Below are 24,400 nucleotides of genomic sequence, written 5' to 3'. Positions count from 1 at the left end.
TGTAGAACTTCTGTGTTGCCAGCAAGGCAAGCTTTCTTCTTGTGCACACAGGAAAAATAGCTGCTGGGTGACAAGAATTCTTCTGGAGTGACCTATGTGCAACAGATAAACCCCCAAACACTGCAGTGAACCTTGTTTTAGATGCTGATGTGGACAGAGCAAAGATTATACAATCCGGATCCTCCTCAGATCTCTCGTTGTACAAATGAGGAAACCAAGACACCACCAGGTTGCAGATTGGATTCCGAGTTCACACGCTGCAAGGTCTGGGCACAGCGATAAGCCAGGATAGCCGGCTCCCAGCATGCCTCTCGCTCCCAGCATGCTGTTGTTTAGCAGGCATGGCAGATAGAGACTCCTGAATTCCCCCCAAGCAAGTCTGGGGAGGATGGTTTTGTCAGCCTTTGACTATGCAACTTCTCTCTCCAGCTCCCTCAATCAGAGAGGGCCCTGGATTCCCCTTCCCTGACTTCCTGTCAACTCCAAGCTTCTCTGGGGGTCCCTGGTCGGCTATTTACCCTGCTGCCACTCTCCTAACCCCCACACTGTTTCAGCTTGCTTTCTGTTGTGGTCATAAATATCTCGATCAAAAACAACGTGGGGGAGGGGAGAGTCTATTTTATCTTACGGCTTGCAGTCCACCACAAAGGACAGCCAGGGCAGGAGCCTGGAGGCAGGAGCTGGTGCAGAGGCCATGGAAGAACACTGCTTACTGGCTTGCTTCTCATGGCTTGCTCAGCCTGCTTTCTTATAGACCCCAGGAATACCAGCCCAGGGATGGCACCACCCAGAGTGGGTGGTGGGGTCCTCCCACATAAGCCATGAAGCTAGAAAAGGCTTGACAGACTTGTATACAAGCAGTAAGATGGCAGCATTTTCTCAGTTGAGACGTTCCTTCCCAGGTGACCCTAGTTGTGTCAAGTTGACAAAAACAAATAAGAACAAAACCTACCCAGCACGCCTACAGAATCCTGTGGCAGATTCTAATAGTTTGTCACTTATACCCAAAGAGAGCTTAAACCATGGGATTGGAACATGTTATCGATGGCAAAACAAAACCCTCAATCACACTCCCAACAGAGGCCAAGAGCAGGGCCTTGCGCACTGTGGAAAGTGCTTGGGGAGCATGGAACCTGCTTTTGACCTCCTAGGTTCACTTTGCATCCAGCAGTTCCACATTCCTCCTCATGCTGCATGGACTTGGAGCCGGCCCGTGGCAGAGACTTGTTGACAATAGGTGAAAGAGGAAGGGCACGTGGCTCTGTCCCTACCCCAGGTCTCTTTCTTTGGCTGAGGTGCTAGCCAAGCCTTTGGAGACTTCAGTCTCTGGTGTATTTTGAGCCAAAACATCTTCCATAGCCTGACCCGAGAGCTACACACAGCATTATTTGGGACTTGAATAGCTAAAAGCCCCGCTCCTCATTCTTGACAGGGGCCCTAGGATCACAAGCTATAGTGTGTCCTAAACCAGACATTTCCTTTTTTGTGTGTGTGTGTGTGTCATAGGAGATTATAAAAATACAAAATTATTTTCATTGTTGTCTGAAAAATAAACCACAGGAAAAGGAGACAAGTCTACGGGAGACTCCTGCTCCAGACATTGGTCAACACACCAAGCCCTGTTCCCTCGAGGCATTCCCAGATAAGACGAGGTGACTCCATGGCAGGGGCTGCATTGCCAGGCCTGGATGTGTGGTCCAGCTAGTGGGAACTCAAAAGACGGAAAGGAACAAATGGGTATGTGGATGGATGGATGGATGACCTGTTCTGTCCCTGAAAGGCAGCGAGAATAATTTTTTTCTTTTTTTACCTCTAACCTCCCTCTGACGTGTAACACACTGAGCGTGCGTCTCTGATGTTTCAAAGTGAACAAACATGTGGGTAGATGGATGAGCCCGTGTTTGAATGAGCGAGTGGGTAGGTTACGAGTAAGTGGATGGATGGATTAATGGATGGATGGATGGATGGATGGATGGTCAGATTGGTGAGTGGGGAGTGGGTGAATGTTTGGACTGATGGTTAGGGGGACACAGGCACGCATGTGTGCATGCATTTATGAATCCATGGCTATGAATCCATACTTTGGGCTTGGGGGTGGGGCGGAGTCCTATCCCTATTTTAGCAAGGAATATACTAAGTGAATTTCAAGTATTCCAGCCAACCCTAGGACTCTTCGGCTTTCCTGTAAGCTTGACCGTTCTCTCTCAACTGCCATGAAGTTTCCCTCATACTCTTCCCCCTTGTCCTCATCTTCCCGGTGAGTCTCTGACTGTCTTTGAAGGGACAGCACAACTTCCCCAACCTTCCTGCCACTTGGCTGATGTGTTTCTCCCTCTTTCTCTCCCCTTCACCGTGGCGACCCACTTTCCCTAGTCCTAATAATCCTGCTTGTCCTGCCTCGCCTGCTTTTCTTCCTGAGAGCCAAAGGCAAGCTGAAGACCTCCCTGTGCTCACACTATGACATCGGACTCAGTCCTTGCTCTGGGGATTAAATTGGTTTCCAGGTTCAGCCTGTTTTGACGTCTTTTAAGTGTCCTCGACGGCCGGCAATCAGAATGTGATAGAGCCGTTTTGAAGACTATTCAGGGCAGGCAATTAGTGGCTAAGGCGTCACCTGCACAGAGTCAGCGTTTTCATCCTCCCCGGCTTGAAAGTTACATGAGATTCATTATGTATTTCCATCACATTAACATAAAAAGTCCCATTCATCTGGTTTTATCTCCAAAGCAGACAAGGAAGGGTTTCTCATTTTAATTGCTGGGCCTTGCAGCTCAGAATGGGGCGGCTAGAGGTGTCCAGAAACTTCAGAGATGCCCCCTGAACCACAACAGAATGGTTGGAAACTGCAGAGACCCTATGGTTTATATCATAGGGGAGACCTTCAAATCTCAACCTTTAGGGTCTTTCTGTCTGAAAGCAAAATGGTCCTGTCCTGTCACATGAACCCTTCGCTCTGCAGTTAAGGAAACAGGGACCAGAAAGGGAAGACACTGACCTGACGTCATGACAACAGTTATCAAAGAAGCTGCTGGGAACTGGATCAAGCCCCTTCCGCTGTCCTGCCTTGTCCTCCGTGTGCCCACGGCCCTCAGTGCGTTCCTGAGCATTAGTTAACTGAGCAGTTTCTGTGACCTAGCCTGAGCCTTCGTTTCTCTGGCTCAAAGAAGAGAGTGTCTCATCTCCTCACCCCGCCCCCCCCCAAAAAAAAACCTTCAATCCATGAGTCCTTATCAGCAGAAACTGGAGCCTTTTCTAGGTAGGAAACACCAAGGCTCAGAAGCCCGTGTTTCTAAGCCAACTTAGGGAAAGGCTATGGAATAGGGAAAGTCTTGCTTGAGTGTTCTTGTCCCCTGAGCTCTAGAAAGCACGTGAGCCTGCCCTGCTCCCCTCTGTCCACCACCAAGTCACTCTCCACTCTACTTCCGGTGCATTTATTCTTCTTGTGGCAGGTTCTTGGGAGGACGTTGACTTGTTTGCTGTGAGGACGGGATGGCGAGGAGCACTCCACTCCTGTTGCCCTGTAATCTAATCTCCGCAGGTGGACCCCACAGAGCACCTCCCCATGAACACTCTTGGGCTCGCAGGGCTGATTTCAGGTGAAAGTCCCCTGTCCCTTTGAGATGAGGAAACTTAGGACTAGAAAAGGCTAAGGACCCACGGGGACCCTTCCTCCTCCCTCTGGAGCTCAGGTGGGCTCTGGCCCTTGCTCACACGGAGTTGTAAAGGCCTAAGTTCACTCACGCGGATGTACATAGAGCCCTGCAGAGCCCTGTGTTCATCTACCCAGCTGCTCTAAGAGCCAAGTTAAAGGCTCTTTTCGCTACGCAAGGCTTGGCTTTGGTGAACCCCAGAGAGTTCCTTCCACTCTGTTAACACCTTGCACCAGAGCAAGGATGAGAATGCTCCTGTGCAATTGTCAGAAAGGCTGTCTGGCCCAGAACCCCCATTCTGCACCTGCCAGAGTGCACGGAGTAGCTGGCAGGGAGCCCTGCACATGGGTTACCAGTTCTGCGTGTTCATGTCTGCCTTATTGTCCTTCTTCTCCTCCTCCCCTTTCTCTTTAGTTCTTTCTCATACATGATCTTCCTATGTAGCCCAAGCTGGCCTAGAACCCATTATTAGAAGCTAGGTTGGCCTCTAACTTGAGACCTGGTTGCTGCTTCCAGAATGCAGAGCTTACAGACGACAACCAGCAAATATATATATATATATATATATATATATATATATATATATATATGTGTGTGTGTGTGTGTGTGTGTGTGTGTGTCATTTCATGTGGCTCAATCTGGAATTGAACTGAGCTGAGAATTCAGAAGGCAGCTGAAGCCACTGAGAAATCCTGGACTGTGAGGGAGCCGGGCTTACAACATGGAATGTCCACCAAGGATCAAAATTATTTTGGGCTGCCTTAAACTGCTTTTCAAGGCTACTTTCTTTTTTTTTTTCTTTTTTTTTTTTTTCTGTTCTGATTCAGTTGTTTGGTTTTTTTGTTTTGTTTTGTTTTGTTTTTTGAGGCAAGGTCTCACTGTGTGCACACATAGTGTATAGGCAAGACCAAGAACTTCTCCAAACCTCACTGCTCCCCAAAAGTATTTTCTCTCCTCCTGGCCCTGGGCTTAAGGTGCTAGTCAGAAAGGAGAAAGATCTTCAGTTTCCCCTTAGAAATAAGCTGTCCATTGCCCACCTTCAAAAGACACAGAAAAGACGAGGTTTGGAGATCAAGTTAAATGTCCCAATTTATTTTCATAACTTGAAACCAGAACAAACTTGGTTTTGAACAAGCGTACAAATGAAACGGCAGACACATGCTGAACTCAACAGTGTGACATTAAGGGGGGGGGGGGAAAAGAGGCCCAAAAGCTTGTACAGAGAAGAAAAGGAACAATAAATAGTTTACTAAGCCATATTGAAACGACCTCCTGTCATCTCAACATTTTATCCATAATTAAAAAAAAAAAAAACAAGTGCCTGTTTTTAAACAGAGCACAAATACCAAGCAATAATAAATAGCTCCAAACTTGTTGTAAGAGACAAACCCTCTAGGCAAACAACAAAAGCTCATACGATAAGTAATAGAAAAGGTAATAAAAATATTTCGCCTCGCCAGTACAAAAGCAAACAGCTGAAATCGATGCGCCTTTGCTATGCAGGGCTGACACAGAGAGCACCAAAATCACGGATTCACCTGCATTCAACAAAACCTTGGACAGAAGGGCCAGGTGGAAGGCTGTGCACCTCGAAGTTCACATTTTACTTAGAGTAATCCAGTCTCCTCTTCCCCCCTCCCCCTCCCCTTCCCGTGATGACCCTCCAATGGCAAGTGGCAGGTTCCAATTGGGGGCAACTTTGGGTAAAGTTGTGGCAGTATGGAACCTAACCTGAGGTTGGCTGGGTCACCCACGCTAGAGCCCTTTGGCTGGGTCACCTGCTTCGGGTAGCTTGGTTGGTTGAATTTTTTTTTTCCTCTTTGATACGAGAAGCAAAATTCTCTTCTCTCTGAAGTGGACAGAGGCACAGGGTCCTTGTGCTTTAGGATGGCTTAGTCCTGGAATTCTGGTGACAGGTGAGCTGGTGAACGCTGGCTAGCTTTTATGAGCACAGGAGAGCCGCTCAGAGGCTCCCAGGCAGCTAACAGGGCAGCAGAGGGGCAGGGTGGCAGAAGGGCAGGCACGTGGGACGTTGAGACCTAGGTGTAGCCTCCCACTAGGCCCCCATCCTTTAACTGTGCAAAGGCAAGTGTCAAAATAGGAGACAGTGAGACAGACTCTGCATTTAGTAAGGACCTGCCTGGGAAGATGCACGGTCATGCTTCCATAACCTGAAATGTTAGGTTCTTACATTTCCTGAAAATTAAAAAAAAAATGGCTTCCTGATATAGGTATTTGTGGAAAGTGTATTATTCCCTCATCCAATAAACAACCACTTCATTATCTTAAAGCTACTTGGCTTCAAAAAAGGGGGAGGGGTCCTGGGGGAGAAAGGGGCAAAGAGGAGGAAGGAAGAAAATTAAAGACAGAACGAACGGGTGAGGATGGGCGGAGACTGGAAGAGGGCAGAGCGAGAACACAGAGGGAAAGGCACAGCATTCCTCCAGCCCAGGCCCTCACCGCTCTGGAACCGATGGAATTGCAGAGAAGAGCTGCAAAGCCAAGAGGGAAAGCGAGCGAGCGGACGCTCTCCCCGTGGAACAGAAGGACCCGCGTTTAGGCCCTCCTCAGCCCTCACCAGTCTCAGTGGCAGAGACTCCCCTGGGCCCAGCTGCTCCTTCCAGAAGCTTCGCTCCATCCAGGCTTGCTCAAGGACAAAAGCAGCTGTAGATTCTCTCTCTGCTCCTGAGGGTGGTCAGGGCATGGAGGGGACAGCCACAGTAGCCATAGCAGAGAAGGTCACCTCGCTCTCTCTCACTCCCACTACCATCTTAGAGATGGCCTCTTGGAGGAAGGAAGGGCTCTCTTTTCCCCACTCAACGTACTAAAAAAAAAAGCACTTGCCATCAAGTCTGCTGTGGCCGCACCAAGGAGGCCCGATGCAAAGTTGGGGCATTCAAATCAAGCCCAAAGCCAACAGTTCTTTGAGTAGGCCGATTCTGACAGAATATATACAACTAAAATGACTCGTGAACCAAAGTATTTGACTGTTTCCTTCTGTGTCTTTTTTTTCCTTGAAGGTTGTCAAACAACCCTTCTTTTTTTTCTCCTGTACAAGAGGACTTAACATACAAATGTGGGTGGTTTTTTGTTTGTTTGTTTGTTTTGTTTGTTTTTGTTTTTTGCAATATTTTATCCTGCCAAATTAAAAAAATATATTATGGCAGCCTGTTTGTTTTTGTTTTTTTTTTCTTTTTATTTCCAAATTCACTAACAAAAAGGTACATTAAATCCCTTTAAAAGGACAAGCTTACAGTTAAAAAATTACAAGCTCCAGTAAAAATACAGCGAGAGCCTACATCATATGAACCGACCAATATATCCATTCCAGAGGGAGGGTGGGAAGAGAAAAATAAGTACAGGTCAGAAATGTGATTTTTTTTTTCTTCTGCAAAGCAGTGACAATAGTAAGCACTTTTTTCTACATACTTTTTCTACACATTGTAGCAATCCCCCTTTAATCCCCAAATACAAGTTTCTATACATTTTGTTTTTGAAATAAAAATTCAACACCCAAGGCAGAAAAAAAAATTTACTAAAACTCCGACTTTACAGTTACTGTGACAGAACAGATTTTTATAGACCCACCATTTAAAACTTACTGTAACGGTTTCAAGGAAAAGAAAAAGGACTTTTTTTTTCTTGTTTTGTAAAATGCCCAGGCATTCTCAATTATTACAAATACTGGTCCACTTTGACAGTAATCAAGAAATTTCAATATATATAATGTATACTAAAACCCCGTCACCAAAAGAAAACAATATACACGTAGCCACTGTGGCATTTCTGTATAACCTATTATGCAAACTTTGAAAATAAAATAAAATAAAAAGATCGCTCCAACACACATACACACGATTTATTTTACCCTTGTATGTATCCAATACTGTAAACGTATTTTTAAGACAGAGTGCACTAAATTTAAATTTAGAACAAAAAAAAAAATTAGCCATTGTTCCTGAATTGTTTTGCTGTTTGTTTTTTCATTCAACGATATCGGCTTGTGTGACTTGAGCTTTAATTCAGCAGTAAAATCACCTCCACTCCACATCTAAGCAGCGTTGTCCCAAAAAAAGGGGGGCTGAAAACAATTCTGCTAATGGATGTCCAGGGCTGTTCTGGGTTTCTTTCTTCATTTGATTGGGTCTTATAGCATTTTCAAGTCCTCTATCTTCAACCGGGATTTTTTTTTTTTTTAATTTAAAGTAAATGTGGCTTTGTTTCTAAAGAATGTACTTTTCTTGTTTGCTTTTTAAAAAGTCTTTTCATCTCAAAAAAAAAAAAAAGTTTTGCATTTGTCTCAAGAGACTCAAATAGGAAGATCAGTTTTCAAGGCACGCACATCAAATTGAATGGCAGTAGAGAAACTGTCCAATAAATTATTTAATTTTGTTCTTTATAGTGCCAGTATTGTGAATGCCACGCTTAGCAATACTGACACTCAATCTCAGCTGTCCCTTACAGTTTAACCCACCTCTGGGCCAAAGATAAGAATATGCTGCAATTTCTTGTTTAGAAGCCATTTAATTTAAATGCAAACAAAAGCTTTAAAGTGCGGGTCAACAGAATTCAAACACCAAATCCCAACAAGTCCAATGTATAGCATGTCCCAACTAACTGGGGGAAGGAAAAAACAAAAACCCAAAATGGAAGCAGCGTAGGGCACCTTGGGCAGAACTCTTCCAGATTCTCCTGCCCCTGCAGTGCTGTCCACGCTGGACAAGCAGCCCCGCAGCCAATTTTCCTAATCCCACCATCAGGGCCAGTTGTCTGCTTGGCAATTACCAGGGCAGCAATGGACACCTGGGATGTATCTGTAGGCTGGGGGCTGAAAAGAGAGAAGCCACCACATCAGAAGAAGCCTGAAAGAATATTGTTAGTCTCTTCCTTGCTGCCACCACAGGCCACCGCTATCTACCCAGTAGGTACCCTCAGCCCCTTTTCCGCAGCAGCAAAACCAACAGGAAAGGGCAGAGGCGGCTTCCCAGGGTACACTAAGCTCCCCAGAAAAGGACAGTATCTCCCAGTGATGCACAAGTGCAGGATGCTGGGGGCTGTTCCTAGAGTCACCCAGGAAAAGTTTCTCGGGGTCCCGAATTGGGGAGAGGCTCTCTTGCCACGGCCGCCTCAGTTTCCCTCCTATAGCAAGATAGCTGAATTCCACACAGAGAAGGCCTCCGTGGCTCCAGAGGACACCAGCGCCACCTCTCCAATCCGATGCTAAAAACAAAGTGCTACACTTTTAAAGATTGTAAATCCGCTGTACATCCACCTCCCAGAAAAAAAAATTAATAATAATAAACATGTTTTTGAAAGCCACCCCCTCCCCGAAAATAAAGAACCCCACATGCCACTTTTTATTTCAGGACAAAAGTAAATGATGAAAAGGCAAACAACTTTAAAAAGTCATTTAAGTGTTGGCTTCTTGACAAGAAATTACACATGCTTAGCTTAAATTTCAAAAAAGCAGCACCCCCCCCCACACACACACAAAAATTATAATTTAAAAGATAGCTTCCCTCTACATCACTTGCGAGTCATTGCTCAGCCTACTACTGGGTTATTAAAAAATGAAGGGGTGTATATCCAACAAAATCTTTTAAAGGAATTTAAACAGAAATAATAATAATAATAAGTACCTGTACGTACATGCCAAAAAAATTACAAAACCCAATAAATACAGAAATTATTGCACAGTTAAAAGGCTCCACAATTTTTTTTTAATTTTTTTTTTAATTTTTACTGCCTTAATCAACCCTCAGGTTTCCATAGGACTTCGCAGACACAGGTTAGGTTGGACTGCCGCCTCCCTGGGTCCCGGAGACTCAGAGGCCAGTCCGGTCACCGGGTCCGTTGGCGATGGTTGGCGATGGTCACGCTGTACAGACGCTCGAGTGTCCCCCCCACGTACGTGCTTAGCTCCTCTCGGCCTGCTCAATTTTGACATCATTAGTCAGCAAGTGTTCACCGTGCCACTTTTTCATGTGTTTCTCCAGGGTGCTGTAGACACTGAAGGGCATCTGGCAGATGTCGCAACGGTACACCTCCTTGCCGATCTGCCCATGCGTCTTCATGTGGCGTGTGAGTTTGCTGCTCTGCGCACACGCGTAGTTGCACAGCTCGCACTTGTAAGGCCGCTCTCCGGTGTGGCTCCTCCGGTGCACCGTCAGGTTGCTACAGTTCTTGAAGACCTTGCCGCAGTACTCGCACGTGTCGCTGCGACGGCCCTCCTTGGAGCTCGGCCGCCCAGGACCTGGGCCACCCAAGTGAGGCGTGCTGCCCCCGCTCGCCGTGCCACTGCGCCCTGACAGCCCACCGTCCAGCAGGTCCCCGGGTGGTGTGGAGAAGCGGAGGCTGCCGTTCTCGGAGGAATGCTCCGACGACGTGGCGAAAGGCGACTGGCGTGCGTCCGTGAAGCCCAGGAAAGGGTCCTTCATGAAGTGGCGTGACGCTGCATAGCCCACGAGCCACTGCGAATACACGTTCTCAGAAGGGATGAGTGCAGCAGGTGGCAGCTCCAGGTCCTTCTCCACTTTGATGCGCTTGGCCGCATGTAGCGCGGGACCACCGAGCCCAGGGCTGGGCAGTGGAGCGGGCTTGCGTGGGAAGAGCGCGGGAAAGGGCTCGGTGCCTGGAGCGAAGGCCCCACCACGCCCATTCACTGCACCTGGTGCACCTGCGTCCCCACAGCCGCCGGCTCCCGTGTCACTTGCATCGCCTGCACGCTTCAGGAAGGCGCCGCGCTTCTCCCCATACTGCGGCAGTGTGCCCAGCCCTGCATCCTCCATCACCTTGCCCAGTGCCAGCGCCTTCTCGTCCGCCAGAGCCGCCGCTGCAGCCCCTGCGCCCGCCACACCCGGTGGCACGCCGCCCCCATTCTCACGGCCTCGGCCCAACTCCGAGTCCATGCTGAAGCTTGACTCAGGCCGGCTCTCATTCTCCAGCAGCAGCTCCTCCTCTTCCTCCTCCTCATCCTCGTCATCCTCGGGTTCAGGGCCCAGCGATGGGTCGCTCTCGTGGTGGCGGAAGTCGCCATCGGCTGCTTTAAGGTCGCCGGGCAGCTCGCTGGTACCTGGCTCGGGGGAGCTGGCGGCTGACAGCCCGTCGTCTGAACGGCCAGCCAGAGAGCCTGCCTTGTGCATGTGGGTCTTCATGTGGCGCTTGAGCTTGCTCGCCTGCGAGCACGCGTGGTCGCACAGCTGGCACTTGTAGGGCTTCTCGCCGGTGTGGCTGCGCCGGTGCACGATGAGATTGCTCTGGAATTTGAAGGTTTTGCCGCAGAACTCACAGGACTTGCTCTTGGCAGGTGGCTGCGGTGGCGGTGTGCCCGTGGGCATGGGTGGCAGCGGTGGCGTGCTGAGGAACGGGGACTTGGGGCTAGGCTGGAAAGGGTTCAGCAGCCGGTGCATAGGGTTGCCACGGCCTGGGGACACGGGCGGCGGCGTGGAGCTGTTGCCTGCCAGTTCTCGCAACCGTCGTGAGAAGTCCATGGCGGGAGAGTCTATGGCCATGGGGTTTAGGCGCATGACTCGGTCGAAGGCACTGGGGTGCTGGGCCACGAGCCCCATCTCTTCTGCACTGAGGCGGTGTGGGTCCAGGTGATGGCGTGGAGGTGGGCTGAAGAGCGGTGGCGTGCCCGGCAGGCGACCCTCCCCGAAGCCTGGGTGGTCCCGCAGGATGGGGCCCGTCATGCGCAGCAGGTTGAATGGGTTGCTATCCCCCAGGAAATTCATGAGCGGGGACTGTGCCACGGCCTCCGGCCCAAGCGGCGGCGGGATGGTGAGCCTGGGCGTGAGCGAAGTGCTGGCTGGCCCAGGCTCCAGGTAGATGCGAAAGCCATGCGTGTTCTGCGCATGCTGCAGCAGGAACCAGGCGCTGTTGAAGGGTTGCTTGCATGTTGTGCAAATGTAGCTGGAAGGCTCATCTTTACCTGGGAAAACACGAAGAAGAAAGGCAGAGCGTGAGCAATTTCAGCCACAAGGGTGGGCAGGCCTCACCGCTGCCTCCACCTGGAGAGCAGAGACAAGATCCAGAGGCCCCGGGAATCCACAGAGTACTTGGGCAGCCCTTGAAGGACGGACAGGCCTCACCTCGACCACCCAGCTGGCAGGGGACAATAGATCTATGCAGGCTCTAGGACCTCAGGGAGTCGCTTTCACAGCTGGAAGAGTGGACAGGCTTCACAGCATCCACCCAAATGACCCCAGAAGAGCTCTATGGCAAGCTTGAGGTCACCTGGGAGTAGCTTGCATTTAATAAGCCTGGCGTTGCTCCCCTAAAAGTGTTCTTCTTTATATCATTTTGGGGACCAGAAGAGAGAGTGACAATGGCCACATTATGTAAGAGACAGTCAGGGTAACAAACCTCACCCCCACGCCATCTAGACCAAGGTTTTTTTTTACTTAGTCACTGTTGACATGTAGACCCCACTGTCATAATTCATTGCTAGGGTGAAAAGGGGGTGTAGGTGCCAATAACCCCACCCTCTAGTGGTGCAGACAGAAAAGTATACTCGTCATCAAATGTCTCCTCAGGGATAAAAATCACTCCACTGCATCGTCCCGTTAGGAACTACTGACTCCACTGCTTGGAAAACTTTAATAATGACAATAACAACAACAATAACAACAACAACAACAGAATTTGCTATGACACTCAGTGGTGGACTGCCTACCTGGCATATATGAGGACATAAGTTCAGTTCCCAGCAATGCCAGATACAGACAACCAGGCAGTGTGGTGATACCTTTGCCTGCACTTGAGATTTTAGCCACAGGAAATTCCTGTTTCACGGGCCAGTATCTATGAAGCAAATTCTGCCCAATAGAAACCCAGGTGGGTGAAGCAAGACTTACACAGAGCAAAAGCCTGCCTCCCCTGTGAAAGCCATCCTTACCCACGGCCTCACACCCACCCACAGTGTGGAGATCAGCTCCGCAGCCCCCAAGCAGGGTGCGGGGTGGGACTCTAGCCTAAAAGAGTACTTTGAGGGCTTCTGCCAAAAGACAAAGGGATGAAAGGCGGTGGCCAAATGTGACAGCAGTCAGGAAGAACAGCCACACGTGTTGATTTGTTACAACTGGCTTGGGTGACATCAGTAACAAATCGTAGTGGACACTAGTGGCCCTGAGCCAAAACGCCACATATTTGTCAGTCATCAGGGCAGGCACAAGATGGGGCCTGAACCTCTTGTCTGGAGCCATTGACCTCGACGTGAGGCCACATTCTGCCTGCCAGAGCCTTCCTAATGCTTTAGAGGAGCAATACAGGCGTGGACAGGCCTGTCTGCCATCATTAGATGTAGCGTCTCAGAAGGGGTAAGAACAGGCCTCTTACGAGACCTGGCACAGCAACCGCAGCCTCAATCTTGAAAAGCCCCTCACCCCTGTTTAAACTTGCCTGTGTCAAAAAAAAAAAAAAAAAAGATACTAAAGCTGATACAAAGTCAGTCACTTCAAACTCCCTGGCAAAGGCAAACATGAACACTGTTACCATACCCCGCAGCAGAGAAGCTGTGGCAATGGGCCTGACCAGCCGCCATCTCTGCTGTACCACCAGCCTGACCTGGGACTTCTGTGATCCCCAGGCAGACAGCATCTTCACTTCCCAGCAACTAATTACACTTCCTAGGAGGTGGCACTCCCCAGCAGTTGTGTGCATGTTCTGAAGTCCCACCTCGGCCTCAGTTTCCAGTGTGCACCTTTCTAAGTTAGGTCTGTCGGTGGCCAGGAAAAGTGCTACGTCATGAGGCAGCACTGAGATTTCCATCAACCACTGCACCAGCAGGCTCAGGGCAAACAGCAAGCCGTAGATTACCCCGCCATCCCCTGACACTGCATCTTCTGTGGGATCGGGGTGGAAAGGCAGGAAAGCAGAGAGAAGGGAAGAAATAAGAGAATTCTGAAAGTTCAGCCTTGTTCCACAGTACGTGTGTTCATGTATGCAGGTGTGTATGCATGTGTGTCCACATGCATGAGGAAGCTAGAGGACTTTTTTTTTTGACACAGGATCCCTCACTGGGACCTGGGGCTAACAACAGATAGGGTGCACCTGCTGGCCAGTGTGCCCTGGAGATCCTCCCCACCCACCCACCCCCGACCTCCCCAGCACTGAGAGCGTAAGGCATGACGCCGCCATTCCTTGGTTTTTATGTGTATTCTAGGGATTGAACTCAGGTTCTCAAACGTGCGTGGCACACCTTGACAGAAAGCCAGCTCTCCAGGCCCTACTCCACTCTTCAAACTGCCACAGGAGAGCTGACTATACAACTCAGTGGTAGAGCACTTGCCTAGCGTGTATGAGGCCCTTAGTACAATCCTCTGCAGCAGACCTCCTCAGCAAAACAAAACAGACCAACCAACCAGCCGGACAGTCCCGGGAAACAGAGTCTATTGCTCTCGCTAGGTGTCTCAGCCTGTCTGGATCGGTCTGTCATCAGCATGGGACCCTTAAAGGGGATCTTCTGTCTCAGCCTGGTTTCACAAGGCCTGGGCAGCCATGATGCTCATGATCAGAGAAGGCCTTAGACTAACAGAGAAGCCATGCCTCTCCGAAGCCCTGATGATACCCAGCCCCATCCTCAGCTTATTAGCTAATGAGCTGGCCAGGAGGCAAGTTTAGACTCCTCCTCATAGTGTGTGTGTGTGTGTGTGTGTGTGTGTGTGTGTGTGTGTGGTGTGTACATGCACACGTATGGGCCTGTGTGTGTGTGTATGTGTGTGCAATAAGGTAAATACAAGTCCTCTTTAGGGACATGCATGTACACAGATGTGTGTGCATGCACGAGGAAGCTACTACAGCTACTAACACATACGAAGCACCATGTCCTAGGGGGCTGCATATCAAATTAGTGGGTGTCTCTGCACCCCTCTCTGAGCCCCAGGCACAGAATGTTTTTCTGTACATGGCTGCTGAGGTCTGCTCTTCTCAGCATCTTCACTTCCTTGCGCAGCTCTGAAGCACTTCCTGTCTCTTTATCTGGAGGGGGGGGGCAACCGGTTTTTCTAGACTGCTCTATGGCTAGCGAGTGAGCAATTCGGCTATTCAAAAAATATAAAAAGTCCAAAGCAGACTAGGTAACTAGGTAGCCAAAATAACTGATTACATTAAAATATATTTTTTAAAAAGCATGACAAGGAAGTACATGCTCAGTGGTTCTAAAAGTCAGATGTTTCTTGAAGATGCGCCTCCATAGTTAACTGTGAGGAGAACAAAGGCTGATTATGCATCAAGTCTGGTTTCAGGGCCACCTGTCACCCCAGCGTTAGAGCCCCTAAATGTCCCTCTACAGAACTTAGGATTCACTCATTAGTCACCCCAGTACCTGACAGGAAAAAAAATATCTCTCAGCCCTTGAAGGCCCTCCCTAGAAAACTCTTTCCAGCCACCCCCTTCTTTTTTTTTTTTTTTTAATAAAACGTTCATTTATGTATGACGACCTCATGGCTCTCTCTTGCCTACAAATAGCCCTGAGCATGGAGCTGCTCACTTTTTAAGAACTGAACAATGTCAGAGAGTCTTTGACTGAGCCACTTGGAACATCTTTCTATTCAAGAACTGAATAAGTGTTTTATAGACACCACACAGACACAGATGGTCGCTTTCAGACGTGGAAGAAGAGCTTCAGACAGCAGGTGTCTTCTGACTCAGGGCTGGCCTCAGCTCATCCCAAACTTTCCCTCCCTGCTGCCTTCTCAAGCTCACAGCTACCTGCACACACAAGTGCCCCTGTGGCTACCCTGCAGCAGGAGTGGACTGCTTTGCTAGTGGCTGGGACAGCATCTGCTGGCCTCACACTGCTGTTGGTGGCTGCTGCTAAAGAGTCCAGCTGCTGGATCCAGATTACCTCAGAAGCATTGATCCTGGCCTACAGACCTAGGAATGTCAGCTGTATTTGTCTTACTAAGTCACAGTGGGTAGCTCAGAACCCAGGGCACCTTCCGTCCTCCTTATTTTCAGACATCTTTGGAGCACACACTGAGCCCTCTTTGTTCTTGAAGCCACCAATAGATTGCCTTAGCGTTTTCAAATGCAGAATCCTACCCCACCTCTCTTCTGACAAGAACACACACACACACACACACACACACACACACACACACACAGAGGCATCACCAAACATTTGTGCCTTGCTCACCAAAAGGTACATGTGGGAGGAGGCGGAGAGAAATGGGAAGCCGGAGAAGTTATAAAACAAAACAAAACAAAACAAAAAACACTGCAGGAACAGGAGAGCAGAAAAACAAAAGGGCCTTTGGAGACTTGGGATAGTTTTGGCTGTTCATCGCTCTACTTCGAGATGCTCCTAGAGAGAACTGCTCGAGGGAAGGCATTGGGGCTCCGGGTTCCTGCTGAGGTTCTGGGTGCTGGTTACTCCAGGTTCCAGCAGAAGAAATCCTGTTGATCACACCAGGAGAATCATTCCTCGGAACTGATATCCTTGTAGTTTTGTTATTGTATTCTTTAATCCTCTTCTATTGTTTTGGTTAGTTGGGTTATAAGTGATGTGCACTCAGTTAAAAAGTTCATAATAAAATATATTTGTTAAGAAAATTGAGACAAGAAAGAAAGAAAGAAAGGAAGGAAGAAAGAAAAGAAAGAAGGAAAGAAAATTGAGCCTACAGGTATAGCCAAACAAGTGGTGCCACCTTTCTGAGCTTTGATTCCTAGTCACTAAAACAGAAAAACTACACCTGCCTCCTCAGGGACCGGAGGGTAGTCAGGTCCTGCTTTTATAAACCACTCATTGATGAATAGATGTGGCAGTAGGCACTATACATTGTAGGGTTTGATACCCATCCTTGTACATAACTGTGGGTGGTTCACGGATGCCTTTTGGTTTAAGGCCTGGATGAATCGTAATATAGCTTGCCTCAAACCCAGCAGATGTTGAAGGGCACTTCTGTCCCAGCAGGGGACCAGGTCTGGGCCTCCTGGGCTCATCAGTAAACCACAACGCACTCACTGAACAGCTCGCTTGGCATTTCCGTTGCCTCAGCTAGTGTCATCCTTGCTCACCAGGGCCTCTGAGGGAAGCCAGGCGCGGGCCATGATCATACTAGATCATAAGGACATATCGTTTAGAGAATGGAAGTCACACAGCCAGGAAGTAGCAGGGCCACACCCTCACCATCTTGCCAAGCCCTGTATAGGACCCCAGTGGCCTCCCTGCACACAACACCTGGCAACCGCAGGGTCTGTCACCCTTTCCATATGCGTAGAGGTCAGTTTCACAATGGCAGCGCCCTCTCATGAAGGCTACTGATTGTCTCTGGACAGTCTCCCATTGGGTCTACAACAGACCTTCACCCTAGGGTGCGACAAGGGAGTCGTTTTACAGAGTCAGAGAGCATACTGGGTAGCATATGCTAATTGGGGAAGATAGTGATAGGGACCCACATGATACTGAGATGGTTGAACTTTAAACAAGAATTGCTACCCCTGGGTGTCTGTCTCACAGTGATCCTCGTCATCCAGAACCCAAACAGAAGAACAGAAAGCTGGTTTTGCCTCAACACTTTAACACACACACACACACACACACACACACCACCACCACCACCACCACCACCACCACCACCACCACCATCATCAACACCACTGCCAACAACAACAACAACTGCTAACAGTGCTGTCCCCACAGTTCCATACGGCAGTAGCTACAACCATTATTCAGGTGACAAACAGATCTCATGTTCATTTAAAAACTGGCCCCTGTAGGTCTGGAGAGACGGCTCGGTGGTTAACAGCACTGACTGCTCTTTCGTAGGACCCTGGTTCAATCCCAGCACCCACAGGGGAGTTTGCAACTGTCTGTAACTTCAGTTCCAGGGGCACAGACATACAGGCAGGGAAAATACCCATACGAAGAAAGTAAAATAGATAAATGAATTTAAAAATAAAACAAAAACTGCCCCCTGGGCCAAAGCTATATTCCTGTGTTCCAGCAGGAGAGCACTTGCCTAACGTACGTGAAGCCCTGGGTCCAATCCCTAAAGCTCCCAGCACCAAAGTAAGTCAAAAACTATTTAGCCTTCCGTGATGCCAGAGAAAAAAATGTCAACTGGATCCCTTGTGTGCTTACCGTCCTCTATGAATCCATGAGCATCCTGCTGGTCCCCAAGTCACCCAATCAAGCCCCAGCCCCGGGAGGCAGAAAGGGGAGCTGAGGAATGGGAGGGAGGAACAGACAGTAGGAAATCTATACTGTGGGCAGGGATGAGCTGAGAACACTAGGGGCTCTGCGCAACACCCCAGCAGCTCGGAAAGCACCATCCGTCACCAGTGCCATTTTACAGATGAGGAAACTGAGGATTGGAAGAGCTGAGGGGAATCTGCCTGATGACCCACAGCTGGCAAGTGGCAGTGTCTATGTGGTACACAGTCAAGATAAAAGTCGCTGGAGAGAGACGTGTCCAAAGCTCAGGGGCCTAGGATGGGGGTAGGCACGCACGCCTTGACGTTTCACCTTCCATCTCAGCTTACGTGTGAACAAAAGCATCCAGCTTTAGGCTGGAGCTGTGGCGACTGAATCCACACCGATCAGCTCACAAGAACGGGCAAGTGGTCCACAGAAGGATGCAACAGTGTGGTAGCTGTGACAGTGGTTGTGGGGGTGTTACACATGAGCACTGACACTTGGCCATGCGCTCCGCTGGCCTCAGTCTGACAGACAGACCCTTCTATCCTTCTGCTCTCCTTACAAACCTTGGAGTCCTCTTTGGTCTGTGCTTTGGAGAGCCTTGAGCAAATACAGGGAGCCTGGGCCTCTTTGCTGTCTTGGGTCCCAGCACTCGAGAGCTCAAGCGGTGGGAGCCAGACAAGACAGGACTGAAGAAACTTGAAAGCTCTTCCTGTTGGCTGAGGACAGTCATGGCATGAACCTTTAACTCACTGGCTGGATACCCTGTGTGTGCCTGATAGTCCCCTGGCAGCTAGATACACACAGCTCACAGCTAGAAGTTAGTTACCTCGTAACTCTTTAGTGAAAAGTGCAACTGATGGAATTAGGGAGATAACCCAGTTAGTGCTTGCCTCAAAAGTTCTAAGTTCAATTCCCAGAATCCATGTTAAAAACAAAAACAAAACAACAACAACAACAATAACAACAAAAACCAGGCCCGATGACACACATTAGGAATCTGAGTGCTGGGCAAACAGTTAGGAAGATCTCAGAAGCCCATTAGCCAGTGAGACCAGCCCCTTGGCAGTTTCTAGGTGCGTCAAGAAAATCTTAAGAAGTGGATAACATCTGAGGCTGTCCTCTGGCCTCTAACACACATGCGCCCCTATGCCCTCCTTACACACACAAACATGGGATGTACAATGGTGCTGAGGGGAAATTTAGGGTGCTGGCTGAAGACCCAAGAGCTTGGCTGCCTTATACAGACTTCTGGTCTGCATTCCCATAACTGCACATCGTGACTACGTACAAAAGAGAAGTCTTGGACTATCTATTCAGACTCCATCTTGTAGTTGCAGGCCCTATAGTGGTGCCCTGTGGCCCTGTGGTTCACTGTAGCCTGGGACATTTCATCAGCTTCTGTAATCAGGCGCCTCTGTTCCCATCAGCCTTGACACTGCAGTCAAGTTGCTGGGCATCAAGGAAGCTCAGAGTTCTCACTGGGAAAGGGGAAACCTTGCTGGGGTGTTGGTTGTGGTAAACTGCCCAAGATGGGGTCCCCTATCCTGTACTTCTGGGAACAGAGCAGGTGGCGCTGAAAATGCACACTCTGCATGTGTCACCATGTTCCTCTGTTTTCCCAAGATTTGGGTCACAAAAAGTGTCACCACCAGGTGTCATGGGGACAGTCTTCTGCTCCCCACCTGTGTTTCCGCACGTTGTCAGGCCCACTTTTATGAGGGTCACCTTGTTGGATTGCCATTCTTTGACCTTGGCCTTGTTATCTCTGACCCACGGGATGGAGAGATTTCACACGAAGTTCTTAGGAAAAGGAATTTTCAACCCTCGGTGGGCCCTGGGCCCCATGACCCGCACAGCTTATTAACTAGAAAAGCGGGGATCCACACTCAGATTTGCCAGACCTGGGCTCACCCTATGTCCTTAGTCACAGATAGCTGCCCCTGTCCCAAAAGAGGTGCCAATTCTACTGTCACTGGCCCTGAAGGGGAGCTGGCCAGCTGACCTCATAGTCATTCCACCTGCCCCTGTGAACGACAGAGAGCTGGACAGGCAGGGAAGTCAGGTAGCGAGGTTCCAGTGCAGGAAAGGGGTGAGACGGTGTGACACTGAGAAACCCCTAGTCTCTCCCCCTGTGTGGGACCAGTGCAGCACAGATGACCATGTGGCTTCGTCTGCTAGGTGTGAGCTCACCCCTGGGAGAAAAAGCTCTGTTCTTACCACCTTCACCACAGTGGCAAACCGAACCACCACACAGTCCCCTCAACAGCCAAGTCTTACTGGAAATGTCATCGAGTCTTGCTTCCCTCCCCTCCAGGAGGCCATAGGTTGGGGTATGGGGCATAGTGGCCAGTTAAGTATTGGTCAGGCAGAGACGTCAGAAATACCAAGGGAAGAAGCAGAAGAGGTTGGGCCTGGGGCTGGAGGTGACATTTAAGGCAGACACTGAAAGAACCAGAAGTGCCAAGGTGAGGAGAGACAGCTTACAAGGAAGACTTTGTGAACACAGGACAGGCAGCTGTGATGGAGGGCACAGCTAGGTCTGTTGCAGAACAGGGAGGGAGGCAAGAGAGATGCCACAGCCACCCCGCACAATCTACTTTTGCATTCCAGAGCCTCGGATGGAGGGTTGGCTCTACCCGCCCACTCTGCCTCTCGAACTAAAGTAAATGCTGAATGTTTCCAGAAGTTCCGTCTCCAAGGACACACCAGGTCTGGAAATCCAGAAACTGTACCTTTATTTAAATGTCGCCAGCAACTTCCCAGTGCCCTGTGTTCTTGCATTGCCACCCCCTTCTCTCTATACTCCACAGACAGGCAAAGCACCATGACCACTGAGCATCAGGTCACAGGTGGGGGAAGGGTGCTTTCATAGAGCCTACTGCCCAGCAAGACTCTGGGGATTATGGCGTTTTCCAACAAGAGTTCAAGCCATCGCTCCCTAAAGGAGGGGGAGCCCTGGGGAAAACCCTCCTCGGACACCCTAATGCTGACTTTAGGAGGGAGAGAAAGGACAAGCCAGCAAAGAAAAACAAGTGCACAAAGCAAGGAGAAGGGACCCTCCATGCAAAGACGGGAAATGCTGGATGCAGAACTCTCAAAGGGGTTTGAAGCTTATCTGAGGAGAGACTGAAAATGTGGGAGCAGCGGGGCGAGGGGGCCGGGGCGGGGATAACATAACCAGATATGAAATAAATTCCAATTTCTAAAAAAAGAAAAAAAATATGGTTTTTTTCCCCAAGCCCATACTCAAGGCCTATTCAAGACAAGAATGGTTTTGTCTAGCTAAATCTCACCACAGCAAAGAATGCTGGGTCAACTGGATGCCCACCTCCACTTCCCAGATATTGAAACTACAGTGGAAATGAAGCTTCAAACCAATCTGTGAAAAGCTCTAGTGAAGGAGATGGCTCTCCGTCTGTCTCTCAAGCAGGTCGGTTATCACAGCAAACCTCTCATTTGATAGCTGAGACCCAAGAATTTACACTTTTAGGTCCAGGATGGGCTAGGCTAAGTGGAACAGAGCTTCAAGTGGGGGCCACCAGGCACCCCACATGTCCCCCAAACAGTCTTTATTCCAACCGTTCAATTTTTTGTGGTCAGACCAGGTGTGCAAGGTCGGAGAAACAGCCACCCATCTCCAAAACAAAGAAATCGCTGACCGAGAGGCTGCTCCAAGTAGGGTGAAAACAGGGGTGTCTGTCAGGCATGAGTAGTGGGGAGGACAGGAAGCAAAGGCACAGGTGACACCTCCTTCGAGGCACTTACAACAACTACAGTTGATCACCCTCAGAGCCCTGCCCTCCCATGAAATCTTCAAGTTCCTTGGGAAATACCCTCATACTTTTGTGTAGTCAGAGCCGTTGAGATCTGCATGCTGTAGGCCTCTCTGGACCACACCCACTCCTCTCCAGTGAGTTTTTCTTTATGTGTGTGGATATGTGTTCATGTGGTCTTGTCTAGGCAGACGCAAGAGTGCAGGGGAGAGGTAGTCCTCTCTCCCTCTCTCTGTGTGTGTGTGTGTGTGTGTGTGTGTGTGTGTGTATGTGTGTGTGTGTGTGTGTGTGTGTGTGACACACACGCACAGGGAGAGGGATAGGGAGAGAGGACTACCTCTCCCCTACACTTTTGCATCTGCTTACATATACACACACACACACACACACACACACACACACACACACACACTACAACCTGGGATTTCTTAGAAGCCATTTTTGGTTTGTTTTAAGACAGGGCCTCTCTCTGGCCTAGAGTTTACTAAACAGGCTGGACTGGCTGGCTAAGGAGTTGCAGGGAAGCACCTGGCTTGGCCTCCCAGCCCTGAGATCACAGGCTCACGCCACCATGCTTGGCTTTTTTAATTTTATGTAGGTTCTAGGGAATCAAAAGCACGTCCTCAGGCTCGGGAGCTAGAGCATCACCGACTGCACTGTCTCCTCAGGGCCCTCCTGACAGATCTGAGGTGCCGATGGACAAATTCATCTGAGTGGTTGTGTCACTCCGTACCACCCCACCCAGCGTGGGTTCTTCAAGAGCTCGAGAGCAGGAGTTACACGGGTCAGAAACAAACAAACCAAACTCATCACTTAATGGCCAAAATGCAGTGAGTTCAGGGAGCCACTGCAGCTGTGCAGGAGCATCCATGTGTGCATCCCACACGTGGCAGCTGACCCTCACCCAAGCCCTTCTAGGTGACACAGGGTGTCTCTTGTGTCATGACTTCTTCTCAGGAAACTCCGCATCTTTCCTTCCTTTCCTTAAATCCACAAAAAAAAAAAAAAAAAAAAAAAAAAAAAGATCTCCACTTTCCACCCCAAGAAGTATGGCCAGGGCAGTAAATCTGCTTTTAATGGAGTGTACGTTTAGCTCTGAGGAGATAATTGACGTTATGGAGAGCCTCGACGCCGAGTTATATAGGTTAGCTATTGCAGAGGGGACTCATTACCGACACACTACAAACAAGTCGTAATATATGTATATTGTTCTGAGTGGTGTTATAGCGAAAGTGTTCCGGTCCACGGGGATTGATAAAGCGCAAGAAAACAGCAGATACGCACTTGTAAATTTGTCTCATTTGTCTCTGAAGTTAAAGGTTATTCCCTTGTTCTGAATTTGTAATAAAAACATGCTAGGCCAGGGTTTGTGGAGACTGTTTGAATATTTAAATTGTGTATAATGATAGGCAATTATAGGGTACAAACTGGACCTTATGAATGGGGGGAGCACCATGTGGATCGCGGAGTGCTCACCCCCTGACGACTCTTTTATCTCTAATGCATTTTTGCAAACACCACCACCCCCACTTCTCCCCTCCCCCTAAGGGTTGAGGTATACACAATACATTCCACAGCCACTAAGCAGGAACCAGCTAGACTTGGGTTTGCCAGGGTAGGTGTCTCTCTCCAGTTTTGCTTCCTTCCGTGTGCAGTGCGTCTCTCTAAACTCCCCCCCTACCCCCACGCATGGAAGCTGAGGCAAAGGGCTCCTGTCCTCAGAGCTGGTGTCAGTGCTGCCTTATGGCTGAGGAGATGACAGGCTTGGGGGGGAGGGGAAAGGGGGGGCACTGCAGAGGACAGCATGAATTTCCTCTACCTCCCCCTTGCTCTGTATTTCCTTCCCCCAGGAGGGGTTGGTAGAGAGCCCCAGCTGTGCCCACAGCCTGGGGCGGGGAGACAGGGGCGGTGTTGTAACTCTTTGCTGCCGCCCAGGTGCCCACCTGGTACCGGCCAGCCGCCAGTCTACTCAGGTTAACCAACTACAGTGCAGGAGTAACTCCAGCCAGCTTGTCACCGAGCACAAAAGTCATCAGCCAGCGACTGCTCTTTTTTGCACCACAATTAAGACGAATCAATACGACGTGCCACAAATGGTATTTTACTCTCAATAAGAACTGGAGCCGAGTTTATTCAGAATATTTTAGCGCTTCCCCGGGGGATTTTGGGCCGACGCAGATGGCAAATAAAGTACTCAGCCTAAGGCTACAGCACATTATGGTAATTCTGATGTCAGATGTACTTTAATATACAGCTCTATTTAATCACCCCATTATTTCACATTTCCATATGAAAAACCTGCGGCTCTTCTGCACAGCTTTCCCTCTGCCACCGTGCCAAGCTTCCTCCAGCCCTCTGCCGGCAGCCGGGCTGTGGTCATCCTCACCAGGCACAGCCCTGAAACACTGGAGTTTCCGGGTGCCCAGATGAGCGATTAGAAAATCAGAGGACTCGGATGCAGGCCAACATCGCCACCATGGAAGACAGAAGTTAAGCACACGCTCATATAAAAAAAAAACGAGGGATGTGGGTGTGACACCACCCACACCATTCACACACACACACATACCATACCTCAGACACACACACACACACACACACACACACACACACACACACACACACACACGGACACAGACACTTACAAGGAAAGTAACGTCAGACAGCGATTACAGCTATGTTCCCAGCACATCCTCCTCCAAACACTAACAGCTCGGCAGGGCTGGCTAGGTAGCCCAGCATCTATGTCCAGCCATGGTCATTGACCCACACCAGTTGTGCTAACTGGTCCTCCCAGCATCTTGCCTACCATCCTAGGACAGTAGGAAGTGTGC

At 49.4% G+C, this 24,400-nt stretch overlaps 1 protein-coding gene across 6 annotated transcripts in view; it reads right to left on the bottom strand.

Moving 5' to 3' along the window:
- Positions 1-4,721: 4,721 nt before the first annotated feature.
- BCL11B (BCL11 transcription factor B) overlaps positions 4,722-24,400 on the bottom strand; it is a 105,991-nt gene continuing 86,312 nt past the window's right edge. For all 6 annotated transcript variants that reach the window (XM_084793686.1, XM_084793685.1, XM_084793689.1 and 3 more), the window contains one exon: positions 4,722-11,580. In XM_084793686.1, the coding sequence (XP_084649812.1) occupies positions 9,566-11,580 (2,015 nt within the window). In that variant the 3' untranslated portion in view covers positions 4,722-9,565. The remainder of the gene's footprint in view (positions 11,581-24,400) is intronic.

The sequence above is a fragment of the Acomys minous genome, assembly GCF_964271855.1.
Source record: "Acomys minous genome assembly, chromosome: 8".
Classification (NCBI taxonomy): domain Eukaryota; kingdom Metazoa; phylum Chordata; class Mammalia; order Rodentia; family Muridae; genus Acomys; species Acomys minous.
This window is presented reverse-complemented; position numbering and strand designations above follow the sequence as displayed.